Source organism: Sceloporus occidentalis, unplaced genomic scaffold, assembly GCF_023333645.1.
Source record: "Sceloporus occidentalis isolate IW3139 unplaced genomic scaffold, rSceOcc1.0.p SCAF_9, whole genome shotgun sequence".
NCBI classification, from domain to species: domain Eukaryota; kingdom Metazoa; phylum Chordata; class Lepidosauria; order Squamata; family Phrynosomatidae; genus Sceloporus; species Sceloporus occidentalis.
The window spans coordinates 581,855-594,790 of record NW_028316989.1 but is presented as its reverse complement, the minus strand read 5'-3'; the positions used below and the strand labels follow the sequence as shown (position 1 = coordinate 594,790).

Below are 12,936 nucleotides of genomic sequence, written 5' to 3'. Positions count from 1 at the left end.
TGACAAAAGGAGCTGCCAGCAAATTGCCTTCCTTTCCATCCCAGCTTGGACATAAAGAAAACATAAATAATGACCATGGAGAATCCGCACAAATTCCACCAAGACAATGAGGAAACAGAAATCGTAAAAGCCTTCTCATACCTGGGATCAGACATTGATAGGAACAGGGAAGGCAGTCAAGAAATCAGAAGAAGACTAAGAATGGGAAGGGCAGCTGCAAAAGGACTAGAAAAGATCCTAAAATGCAAAGATATACAACTGAGCACAAAAGTTAGAATCGTACAAGCCCCTGTATTCCCTATTACCATGTGAGAGCTGAACAGTTAAGAAGGAAGAGGGGGAGAAAATCAATTCATTTGAGATGAGGGGCTGGAGAAGAGCAATGAGGATACTGAGGGTGGTCAAAAAGACCAAGAAGTGGGTCCTAGAGCAGATCAAACCCAAATTCTCCCTGGAAGCCAAAATGACTAGACTAAGGCTGTCACACCTTGGACACATCATGAGAAGGGAAAACTCATTGGAAAAGATTGTAATGCTGGGAAAGGTGGAGGGAAGGCTGCATGCCAGATGGATGGAGTGTATTAGGGAGGTACAGGTATGAGTCTGCAGGACTTGAGCATAAAAGTAGAAGACAGAGGATCTTGGAGATGTCTCATCCACAGGGTTGCCATGAGTCAAGATCAACTCAAGGACCATTAACAACAACAACAACAAACCATCCCAGGTGAGCTGCCTCCAGCTACTCCCAGAGCCAGGGCTTCTTTAGCTGTGGCAGGCTCACAACTGTGCGCTCCCATTCCAGCTGCCACTTGGGCCAGACTTCGCTTCTCTGGTGGCTAACACTACTCACGGTGGTCATCTATGATGATCCACAAATCATGGCAAGTTTCCAGGAAGGAAAGAAACTGTTGCTGTCCCAGGCCACAAGCATGGCACCGGCCCCTGGCACATTAGGAAAACAGACTGTCCAAAAAGCCCTGCTTTGGGCTACTCTACCAGCCGGTCAGCAACTGCAGGGATTGTTACTAGTTGGCTCTGTTCCCCTTTAAATGCTGTGTGTGTGTGGACTGTGAAGACTCACACCCTCCTGAACAGTGATTGACATCAACGCAAAGGGAGTGCAACCACAACTGCACACAGCAGCTTCTCTCCTGGGGCTCTCCATGTGAGTCCCAACCAGGCCTGACCCCACATAACCTCCAAAATCAGGCAAGAGATCGGGCATTTGGTGGCACATATATAAGCGGCATGGGGGCCACCTGCCCAAGCACTGCTATCAGACACAGCTGGGCTCTGAGGCTCCACGCTGTCACTGCCACGGAGGAGTCGCCGTACGCAGATTCATGCCCACGCTGGTAGGTTTTAGCGGAGCTGGCTCTTAGGTGTTGGACTGAATTTGGGCACATGGCTGGATTGCTCCTTTTTTACCGTTCAGGCTAAAAGTTGGAGTGTGTTCCTCTGCTGTCGCTGCCACCGTCACTGATTGTGGGAAACGGTGCCAGGCCCTGAGTTAGAATCCTGCGCATCAGTTCCAGCATTGTAAAGGGTGCCAGGGCTCGCTTTCAAGATGAAATTATGCAAGCCGAATAAGACAATGGGTTCAAGAAACATGAAGCTCCTTCGTTTCAGAGAGTGAGGGAGCGCTTACCCGTGTCTCCCGCCTGGACCCTTGCTCTCCCTCGCTCTTCCTCTTCTTCTTCAGGGCCTCGCACTTGCGCATCCTGCAGACTTGGTGGCTGGTCCTCCAGTGGAGGCAGTGGGTGCAAGTCCCGCAGTTCTCCTTGCGCAGACAAGGGGGGCAGGCCCCACAGCGCCTGCGCTTCTTCTGGGGCCCCCGGGAGGGCCCTTGCTCCCAGGGCCTTGGCCCCAGGGCCCCCAAGAAGAGCCCGCTGGGCTGGCCCTGGGCCTCCTCCAGGAGGCTGCCAAGCAAGGGGGCCTGGTCCATGGCTTGGAGCAAGGAGCAGGTGATGCCCACCTGAAGACCCCCTTGGCTCCGCTTGGCCCAAGGCTGCCCTGCTCACCTCGGGGCCCCTCTCATCTCTGGCCCATCTCCCTCCCTCCCTCTTCTGGGGTCTCTGCCTTCCCCAAAGGCCAGGCAGTGGGGCTCCCAGGGGCCCCGGAGGGGGGCCTCATCCTGCAGGAGGGCCCAGAAAGGCCCCCAAATCCTGCCCCTTCCCCTCAGGAAAGACCGGCCCAACTGGGCCCCTGGACTTTGGGGGGGCTCCTTCGGGGGCTCTTTGCCAGCTTGCGCCCAAGGGCCCCTCCTTGGCGCCCCCTCCCCACAGGCTGCCTGCCTGCCTGCCTGCCTGCCTGGGTCCAGGCGGGGCCCCTCTCGCTGCCCGCCTCCCTCGCTCCGGAGGGGAGACAAAGGCAGCCCCTCGCCTCCTCCTCCTCCTCCTCCGCCGCCGCCCGCCTTCTGCCCAGCCGCGTCCGGGGAGGCGTCCGGGAAAGAGGGCGGGGCCAGGGCCCAGGAGCCCCTCCCGCCGCGGCAGCTGCGCCTTTGTTGGGGAAGCCCCCTCCCCTCCCCTGCCCCGCCCCGCCCTCCGGAGGCTCCAAGGGCAGCAGAGCCCTCGGCGGCGGGGAAGCAGGAGCTGCATGGGCTGCATGGGCTGCATGGGCTGCAAAGTGGGGGGCTTTCAGGGGAGGGCAGCATCTCCCCCTGCATTCCTAGGATTGCATCTCCATCCTGATCCCCTGCATTCCTAGGATAGCATCTCCATCCTGATCTCCTTCACCACTTCAGGCTCTTCAGGCCCCTCTGGCTCCCCTTGAGGGGCTCCAGGCAACCCAGGATACCTTCCTCAATCTGCCCAAAAGTTTCCCTGGAGCACAAACATCAAAGGCCTTGAAACCCAATGAAACACTTGGCCAAGCGAAAGAAAGAACTATGAACATCCATGAAAGCTCATCGCGGCCACTTTCCACTCCTCAGACCCGTGTGCCAAAGCATCACACGCCAGTGTCGTGTCCCTTGGGTTCCCTTCCCGTGAGCCCCACAAGCACCCATTGGCCAGCGCCTGGGTCAAGCGGGGACCCAATGAAAGGCCCAGGCCAGAAAATGGACCCCTGGCCCATGCCTTCCTTCACAACGGGGAAGGACACACCATTCGCCCTCCACAGCTGCCTTGTCTTGAAACCCCTGAATCAAAGCGTGTCCATTTCCCATCTTTGTTGTTGTTGTTTACAGCCATCAAGCCAACTCCAACTTTATGGTAAGTCTCTGAAAGAGACTCCCAAGTCCCTCATGTCTCACAAAGTCAGGCAAGCATGGCTCCCTGGAGTCCATCCATCTGGAAGGCAGTCTTCCTTTTTCCTTGCTGTCAGCCACCTTGTTAGGCATTACTGTCTTTTCCCGTCAGCCCCATCTTCTCAGGGTTTGCTCAAAGTACATCTCCCTTTGGCTTCCAGGGAGAGAGTCCAGGCCTGGTTTGTTCTTCCATCTTGAGCACCTGTGGAAATGCTCCAGCTCCCCTGCCATGCCCTTGTGGCATGGAAGGCCAAGGCCTCGCCAGGCTCTTTTGCAGTTTAGGAATGGCCAAGAAGGGCAAGCCTGCTCCCTTCCCAGACTGGCAGGCCAAAAAGAGTAGGGCAGCAGCACCTTGGGTTGCATTGCAAATTGGGTGCTCGCTTTGACAAAGCATATACTAAAACTGGAACGATACAGATGATGAGCAGGGCCCAGGTGTTGCCAGAGTGCGTGCCAGCCCCAGCCCCAGAGATGGAGGAAAGCCCTTGCGCAAATCCTCCTCACTTGAGAGCAAGGCGCACTGCCACCAGCCGGGTCCTATCACTCCTCAATGCTAATGCAAGGAGGGACAGGATTGGAGCCAAACTGGGGGTCACTGGGAAACAAAACAAGGGAATATGGAAGCTAAGAGGGCCAAAAAGGATGAGTGAGAAAAGAGTCACATGAAGCACTTGCAGAACGCTGGGAAAGAAAAATGGAAAGCCGAGGTGACAAAGGGCCCAGGCTTTGCAGCTTCAGCGCCTGTCTGTCGGTAGAGATGGAAGGCATCCCTGCAGGTTTCCATCTCGGCCAAATGGTCTCTCCAGCCAAGAAGGCATCCTGCTAGCAAAATGGGGGACCAAGGCGAGGAGTTTGGGAATTTGGGCCTTTTGTAAAAATGTGCAAAAACAGAAGCCCCTTGGGATTTTGTGCAGAAAAAACAAGCTTTGTAATGGAAAGTGTTTGGAATAGAAAAGTGTATGTTGCAGACAGAATTGTGCACAAAAAACAGGATTGTTTTGTTTTGGCTTAAAACACTTGCACAAGTTATTTTTAAAAGTCGTATACTCTCAGTTAATGCTCTGTTGTTGTGTGTTACCCCAAGGGCTATCATGAGGTTTTCTTGGCAAGATTTCTTCAGAGGCTTGCCACTGCCACCCTCTGAGGCTGAGAGAATGTGACCTACTCTGTGGGTCTTCATGGTCAAGCAGGGATCCGAACCCTGGCCTAAAGAGTCCAAGTCCTACACCTAAGACACAATGCCATACTAGCGCACTCTCCATTTAAACTCCCAGACTTTGCAAGAGTTGGGCTGAACTTTGGTGGCTGGGAAAAAGAGATTCTGGAGTCCAGCCCCATCTAGTGGGCAGCGGCCAAGGCTTCAGAACTATGTCTCTCCGCCGGAGTCTGAGAAGAAGCCCCTCTGAAAGTCACAGACTTACCTCCCAGCTGAAAGGATTTACAAACCAACCCGTTATTTGTGTATTGCGCACACAAAGCAAGAGACAGATTTCAGTGCTCAATTCCCACTCAGCGAGATGCTGTTCAGGATGTGATGAAACTTCAAGCCAGCCAGAGCCCAGGGGTCTAAACCTAACTTTCAATCTCAACTGGAGACCTAGGTGCCTAAATACTCTGATACTAGTAGCTAAGTAGGGTCACCCTTGGTTAGGACTCAGATGGGAAACTGCCAACGAATACCAGGCACTGCAAGCTCTATTTCAGAGGAAGGGACTGCCAAGACTACCTCTGAGGATTTCTGAGAAAACCCTGGGAAGTCTCCATGACTCAAGAGGTGACTTGAAGGGCACACATGCAGACCCATTAAACCCATGGGAATGTGGCAAATAGGAACTTATGTCGGTTCCACAGAGTGAATGGGATTCACTCTATCTGAAGCTAAAAATACGATTTGCCCCACTATCTGTTTGGAGCCACCAATGGCATTTCTGCCTAAAGGCTTTATTCACAGCAAGAAGGCTACATTTTTTATTGCTATATTTAAATTATGTTTTAAATTACTCAAATCCACAGATGGCAACCCCATGGTTGGGATGGGCCAGCTGTATTCCCTTCATCTGCCTTATCATCCAAGATCAGATACTATTGTAATTTTTTTAAGGGACACAATCCCTTCGACCTGAATAGCTAATACTCATTTAGACTGCCATCTCATTTAGAAAATAAATCATGAAGTCAAGGGGCTTACTTCAGAGTAGACATGTCCAGGATTGCACTATTGATCGTTTAACTGCAGTGGAGTACAGAAACAGAGCATGGGCCGGAAGCTCAGCTGCTCCAAAGATCAAACCAGGTTTGCTTTCTACATCAAGATAGGGCTGACCACAGAAACTGCCCTCTTCAGTCCGGCCTTTCTCCACCTTCTTCACCAATAAAACCTGCACAAGATCTTTGCATAAAGATTTGTTTTATTAATTTAGAGACACAATACGTTATAATTTAGGATGAACCTACAAAACCGTCAAAACGTTTTCCAGTGCAGTGAGTCTTTGAAAAGCATATTAGCCTATGAAACTTGCAGCCACCTCCAGCAGCAGTTGAAATGGTTCAGCACCGGGGCAAAAGAGTCAGCCTTTGAACGTAGCTCCTGGATGCCACTCAAATTGCCACAGCTCCATTCCTACAGAACCCTGGGGTCTGTAATCTTTTAAACGCTCAGCTAGAGAGCTTCAGTTCCCTGAACTGCCATGCAAAAAGAGTCACTTTGGAACGCAATTCCAGGTAACTCACCAGCTGACAAATACCAGGATGCTGCAGAATGGAGCTCTGAGGCTTTGATCAAAGCGTCCAACACACTCTGCTTTAGGACTGGCTGACCACAACCCTCAGCCGATACAGCAGCCACAGCCACTCCCAAAGACCACAACAGCAACACTATCTCTTCACCAGTTCCAACAGCCAACTGCTGACCGTATCAGAGCAACCACAGCAAACAGTAACCACACAGTTTTGAAGGGTATCTTTCTCAAGGGTAAAGGGTTTTTAACCAAGCCCTTTAACTAGTAAGACAACAGGAGGGAGGCATCAGACCCATTCCCTGGTTTCCACCTAGACCTGAGCTTTGCTCAAATATCATATCAGAAGCCTGAACACATATACCTACCTAGTTCCAGAACTTGCTACCTAAATAATTTGTCCAGCAGAACACCACAGGTACACACCTCACTCTCTATGAAAGTAAACTAAAAGAACAATGTAGGGGAAGGAAAGATAAGGCCCTGAAGCAGCAGCAGAAAGGACTTCATGCAATGATCCCCAAGGATTCCCCACTAAGGAAAAGGGAGCTTTGCAAAACAGAGCTCTGAAGTCTTGAATACATCAAATGCCACTCTTTAGGCTGCCCACTGTTGAAAACAGGTCACAAGAGTTCTTGCATACACTTGAGCAGTAAGACAGGGACAACATGCGCTGGATTCCCATCCCCTCCACCCTGAAGACTTCTGTTATGTACACAACCTTTTTGGGAGGGGAAGGAAAGCTCCTTGAAACACTAAGTTGCTTAGCCAACCAGCTCCTTCTGTGATACTTGCTGCATCTCCACTGACGCAAGACAACAAACTCTACAACGACACGACATGCTGCAAATTCTTTTGGTCCCTGAATGGTCTGAGCGTTAAGTGGCTCTTCATTGCTTCCTCCAGGATGGACACTTCCAGTGCACAGAACAATGGGAAAGTGCAAATAAACAGAAACCAGGCACCCCACCAAATCCCCTCCACTCCATGATTGCCCATCCACTCCCACTGTCTCTTTACGGCAGTTCCTAGGGACATCCAGAAGCCCCCACGCATACGTGGTAGGAAGCTATTTTTTAAATAAACAGTGGTAATGCACATGAGATACTGTGCCACAATTCCAGGTCACACTGGGCAACAGGGGTTGAGGGATGTCACACACGTCTCTTCTCCCAAAGTCCAGGTATAGCAGAAGCGAACCACTGTGGCCAGAGGTCAGTAATGCAGGGGACAGATCTTCCAGCGGCCAGATCCATTAAAGCAATGGTTTTCAACCTTTGGTCTGCCTGATGTTTCATTCCCCAGAAGCCCCAGCCAATATGGCCAATGCTCTGGAATTCTGGAACCCCCCAAAATAAGTCCAAATATTGTATTAAAGGAACCAGCGATCTCTCTCCTGGCAGAGTACCTCCATAATCACCTTGCATCCATGTCAAAGCAAAAGGCTGCACAGAGACTGTGTTACAACCCAGGATGGGCCCAACTGACCCAATCTATACAAAAGTACCCTTCATGCCACAGGACCTCAACCTCCCCATTATTCCCAGGGAATCCTGGAATTCCATAGCCAATGAAGGGTGTGTTTGTTCTCATGATTCTCGTATGCTACACCAAGGACTTGGGGCTCCCTCCAGCCTCCCCAAATTCTTCATTCCTGATGGGCTTGGTCTCCCAGGGTGAATGAAACTGACATTTTCCCCACCAAGCCAGTAAGCAGTTCAGGGTAATTTGCTCCCAGGACAAGTTTCTCACTAGGAAGCCGCAGCAGAGGCAGACGGCAGGGCCTCTGGGCAGAGGGACTTCAGAAACAACTTCACCTGTGGGAAAGGGGAAGGGCACTTTCACAGAAAGAAACTCACAAGTAAATGTATGTTCAGTCGCTGTGTTCACTCAAGGCCCAAGAAATAAGAGGAACTGAACTGGGCCAACCAACAGTGAACTTTCTGTTGTCAGAAAATTCATGCTTATACGTCATTTTAAAAACATGTCACTGAACCTGAGCTTTGGGGATCATCTCACCTGGCTCATGAGCCTTCCTTGCTCCTTTGGATCACTCTCAAAATCTTTTGTGACATCAAGCAGCAAGACAGGAGCATCCCTTACGTTCTGAGAATGGATCCTGTGGAGGAAAATGGGAATGCTCTCTGCTCAGTTCTTTAGACTGCACCATCCATCCTTTGACTTTATTTGTACTGTGTAGTTTGGCTCACCTCCTTGAGTGACCTCCCCTGCATGTGTTTGGAACTGTAACCTGCTTTGTCCCGGAAGCAAAGAAGATTCAGGAGAGATGTGTGAAAACTCTCTAGTTATGCTGAGCATTTAAAACTATTTCACCTCAAAGTCTGCTTGGGAGGAGGCTCCTCTTGTATTCCATCAGTCAGGGCAATTTGTCATTGGAGGATGTGGGAGAGGGCCCACATACCTGTGAAACACAAAGAGAGAGCGAGAGAAAGACAGACCAGGTACTCACTTGGTGATCTTCTTCACCAGCCAGTTTTCATGTTGTGTGTGAAGTTGCTCCAGGTAGTGCAGCTGAACCCCATCCTCTTCAGGCCTTGCTCTCCGGCGCAACCTCTCCAGGCAGATCTGAAATGGAGGCAGAGAAAAAAGGTACTTGAGGACCATTCCAACACTCCCCATGGCCCACCTGTGGTTCCTCAATCCATTAAGGCTTCCCATGTGGCCCACATTGAAACAGGAGGCCTGAGAAGGACCTGTTAGCACATAGAGGAATAAAAGCTGGCTGCACAGAGGGAGCACACATAATCCAACACCACAAGTCCTTGTTTTGGGCAACCTTTCCAGCTGACTGAAAAGAGGTCTCACACAGTGTGCCATTAACAGATAGTTCTGTGATGATCCAACAACCATAGAATGACCTGCCTCCATCTAATGAGAAGAAAGGCTCTGAGGCTGGAACAACAACTCAGAAAGATATGCAGAAGGCAGTCTCTTCCATAAGCAGGTCTCTTGAGCCAACACCACAGTTGTAGTGCTATGATTCCACTGTATCTGCTATGGCAACATCGGATGGAATACTGGGAATGAGAATGGAGCCAATGGCCATATTGACCTATTACTTGGTGTATTTTCAATTACCTCTGGAGGCGCCCGGAGATACAGGAAGCCATGCAGGCTAAGCTGATCCTCAAATGCTTGCAGGAGAAAGGAGTGCCAGTCCTGGTAGATGATCCACTCCGTCTCTGCCAGGTGGCCAATCTCAAAGAGATTTTTTGCAAAGACATACCTGGGAGAGAGGGGAAGCAAAAGTGGTACCGGTTATGCTTAGCTTCTGCAAAACAACAGCCAAGCCAGGAGAGTCTCAGGTAAGTCAAGACAGTCTTAGGACCAGGCAGGTAAAGGCGCCAACCCAAACAAGGCAACTTTCCGGAGCACAATAAATCCATGTGTGATCCTAAACCACATCCTGGTGCAGTCGAGCCAAAGGAAACACATTGGTCCAAAACACACGGCAGAAATAATCCAGTTTGAGACCACTGGTTCAATGCTAGGAAATTCTAGGCAGTGTAGTTTTGTGAGACGTTTTTCTTCTTTGTCAGAGAGCTCTGGTGACAAAATTAACTACAATTCCCAGGATTCCTTAGCACTGGAAAACAAAAAACCCTTGGGGAAAATACCCCTTTCCCCCAATTTTCCCATCCCTTCCACCTGGCCTTCATATCCCCAGCTGGATGTGGAGTTGGGAAAATTCTCTTTCTCCTTGTGTTTGCGGCCCTGACACTTGCTCCATGATCTGCACCACCACAGAATAAAAATACTTCTGTTACCATACCTGTCACTATAGATGGATCTCTCAAAAACCTGCACCAGCTCCTGGGCATTTGGGGACTTGGCGGGCAGAGGCTCCAGTTGGGCCTTGAGTCGGCTTAGGCAGGAGTAGGTCTGGAAGGTGTAGGCCCAGCGCGTGGGCTCCTGGTAGACCATCTGGAGCAGGTTCCCAACGCTCTGAGAACTGGGGGCCTGCTGGGGAATTAGAAAGGCAAGCACTTAAGAGCAAGACAGAAGCAGCAGAGTCTGTCTGGGCACCCCTGGAATTCCCTTCTTAATTATATTCCCATATTTATGGCTTAAAGTGTTTTCAAGGTGCCTGTTAACCTATGGCGACCCCATGAATTGCAGTGGGTTTTCTTGGGACAAGAACTGGTGCCTTTGGGGTCTTTACATGTATGAGTGTGCATCAGCCTTCAAGTTGCTGGTCACCTTATAGCAACCCCATTGATTTTTCAGAGGGTTTTCCTAGGCCAGGAATACTCAGAGGTGGGTTTACCAGTTCCTTCCTCTGAAACAGAGCCTCCAGCATCTGGTACTCAGTGACTGTCTCCCATCTGAAGAATAACTAGGGATGACCCTGCTTGGTTTCCAAGATCGGATGGAATCTGGTGCCATTAGAGCATTTCGGCCTATGTGTGTATGTGCCTTTGAGTTGCCTGTTGAATTACAGCCACCCCATAAATTTCAAAGGGTTTCCTTAGAATCCTCCTCAGAGGTGGCTTTGCCAGGCCTTCCTCTGAAGCAGGGCCTCTAGCGCCTGGTATTCCGAGGGCTAACCTGGGCTGAAAGAGAACCAACAGCACACGGTGCCAGCCTCAAAGTATGGACAGCATAGGTCCAAGGAAGAGAAACAAGAGCTAAGAGAATAGGCTGCATATTGAAATAGCCCTAAGCAGGGTGAACCAACATCCTGCTCTGCAGAAGTAAAGAAATGCAGATGCGGTGCTTAACCCAATGGCCCTGACAGACCACACACAGCCTTGTCACAACCCTCTAGGCTGAATACACACCTCCAGCACAAGATCCACACACAACCCTGCAACTCTTTTGTGGCTGCAGAAGATCCCAAGTGGCTCTGTCCTCTTTTATCAAAGCTAGCCTTCTGGTCATTTCGGATTCTCTTGTGAGGCAAAGGGAGCAGCTCAGCAATGCTCCAGTGTGCAAGTCGCACAATCAAACACAAAATCTTGAACCAGGCTACTCTTGCAAAGCTGGAAGGCTTTGTGTCGTCTCTCCAGACTTATCCACACTCACCGGAGGCAGACCGGCGGCGGCTTGGACCTTCTGCCACTTGGAGACGGGTTCAGGAGTCATGCGCCACTCGGGGAAGGCTTTGCGGAGCAGCCTCACGAAAGTGGATTTCCCCACAGCTGGAAGGGAAGAAGAGAGGATGCAGTCAGCCACATTCCTGCTCTGAAAAGGGGCTTCTTGGTTGTTTTGGGGCTGAAAGGCCTGTGTGACAGTCCTGAGGATGGGCTTGGCTTTTCATGCCGTGAGGCTGCAGCAGGAGTGACCGTCAAGCCCACTCTCCGGAGCCCTTGGGAAGAAGGAAGGCCACCTTTCAAGCCCTTGGCCACCCTCAGAGCTGCTGCTCTCTCTGCCCCAATTTGGGGTTTCTGCAGGCTACTTTCTCAGTATTTTACGGGCACCAGCTTTAAGGAGAGAGCCTTTTCGGACGCAGAGGGCTGACAGCAAATGCATCTGAGGAAGTGGACCCAAGCCTAGGAAGCTCACGCTGCCAACTGCTTTCTTCCACTTAGTGCCAAAGGTACTACACGAAGCCTTCATTAGTATTGAGATAGCAGTCGGAGTCTCTGGGGGAAGAGTTGCGTGAGCCCTGGGACGAGCCAAAGGCAAGCCCTCCTGAGGGCCTCTGGGCATGTGCAGAGTGCCTTCCTCGCCATTCCGCCCCTCCAGCCGTTCAGGGTTTGAGGAGAGGGGCTCCATCCCATTACAAACTGCCCCTTGGGCCCCTCCGCCTCCCCTCACCGATATTTCCTTCGACCGAGAGTCTCCTGCCGGCCTCCATACAGCGAACGCCCGCCGCCATCTTGACCGGCCCCCGGCGGCGGGCCACTGCGCATGCGCAGACACTGGCGGCGGCAGCGGCAGCAGCCCAGCCCAAAGGGCTTCGGCTCTTTTGTTGAGGGAACAACAAAACGGAGGCAGCCATTTGCGGGGCAAGAGACAGACGGGAAGCTGCGCGCGCAGACTGACGTCGTCGCAGCACCAGAAGTCGAGGCGCGCTCCAGTAGACCTCCAGCCTTATCTCTTAGGGGTATCAGAGCTTCCAAAGCTCCATCTTTTTCCCTTTGGACTACAGGTCCCAGAACCCCCCTCCCTCCAACCAACATGGCCCTCTGGGGATTCTGGGACCTGCAGTCCCCCAATGATATTTTTAAAAAAAGCTCTTTGCAAGATGAATAGGGAATGGCACTGATGCTAGTCAATTTAAATAGTGCCAGTGATGAATTCATTGAAATTCATTGCAGCTAGTATAGTAGTGCTGTTATGAGAGGCAGTGTGGTGCAGTGGCTGGAGTGTTGGACTAGGGCTGTGTCCACACTGGAGAATTAGCCCTGTTTGGCACCGCTTTAACCCTCTGTGGCTGAAGGCTATGGAATTCTGGGAGTTGGAGTTTGTTGTGGGCCCAGAGAGGAGCAGAGCTTAAGGAAGGAAGGCCCCGCAACATACTCCCAGAATTCCATAGCCTTCAGCCAGAAAGGGTTAAAGCGGTTCCAAACCAGATTATTGCTCCAGTGTGGATACAGCCTTGGACTCTGGAGTCCAGGGTTCGAATCCTGGCTCAGCCCTAGAAACCCAGGATATTATTAATTGTTATTATTTTTATTATATTATTATTTTATTTTTACAATAATAATATTTATTTATATCCTGCTCCTCTGAATGATCGGCTTACAATAAAATGCAATATCAGTACAATATCATACAAAACAGGATGCGCAGGAAAAGTCTTTTCATTGCAGAAAACCATGTTGCCTGAAGGAAAAAGTTGCATGGGGCTTTGTTTGCTTGTTTGTTTGTTTGTTTTGTGCAGCTGAACTGAACGCTGTGCATTTGCAAGGACTTTCTCAGCAGAGGGAGAAAACTGATTAAACCAGTCAATACTTCATCCCAGAATGGAATCGACCTGGATTTGCA

General features: G+C 50.8%; 1 protein-coding gene across 1 annotated transcript; it reads right to left on the bottom strand.

Moving 5' to 3' along the window:
• Positions 1–5,628: 5,628 nt before the first annotated feature.
• On the bottom strand, positions 5,629–11,842 carry DGUOK (deoxyguanosine kinase). Its single transcript, XM_089537655.1, has 7 exons — positions 11,764–11,842; positions 11,029–11,144; positions 9,776–9,966; positions 9,082–9,229; positions 8,453–8,568; positions 8,002–8,101; positions 5,629–7,799 (listed from the first exon to the last, which is right to left on the bottom strand). Exons 1-7 carry the CDS (start codon positions 11,822–11,824, stop codon positions 7,734–7,736), a joined length of 798 nt encoding a protein of 265 aa, XP_089393781.1. The 5' UTR covers positions 11,825–11,842; the 3' UTR covers positions 5,629–7,733.
• Between the last annotated feature and the right edge of the window lie 1,094 nt (positions 11,843–12,936).

Excerpts from the sequence above, each read along its gene's own strand:
- DGUOK (XM_089537655.1), bottom strand. The coding sequence starts at position 11,824 with ATGGCGGCGGGCGTTCGCTGTATGGAGGCCGGCAGGAGACTCTCGGTC. Across the intron at positions 9,230-9,775 it reads AGATCCATCTATAGTGACAG|GTATGTCTTTGCAAAAAATC; the intron begins GTATGGTAACAG and ends CCTCTCTCCCAG. Across the intron at positions 8,102-8,452 it reads CTGGTGAAGAAGATCACCAA|GATCCATTCTCAGAACGTAA; the intron begins GTGAGTACCTGG and ends TTTCCTCCACAG.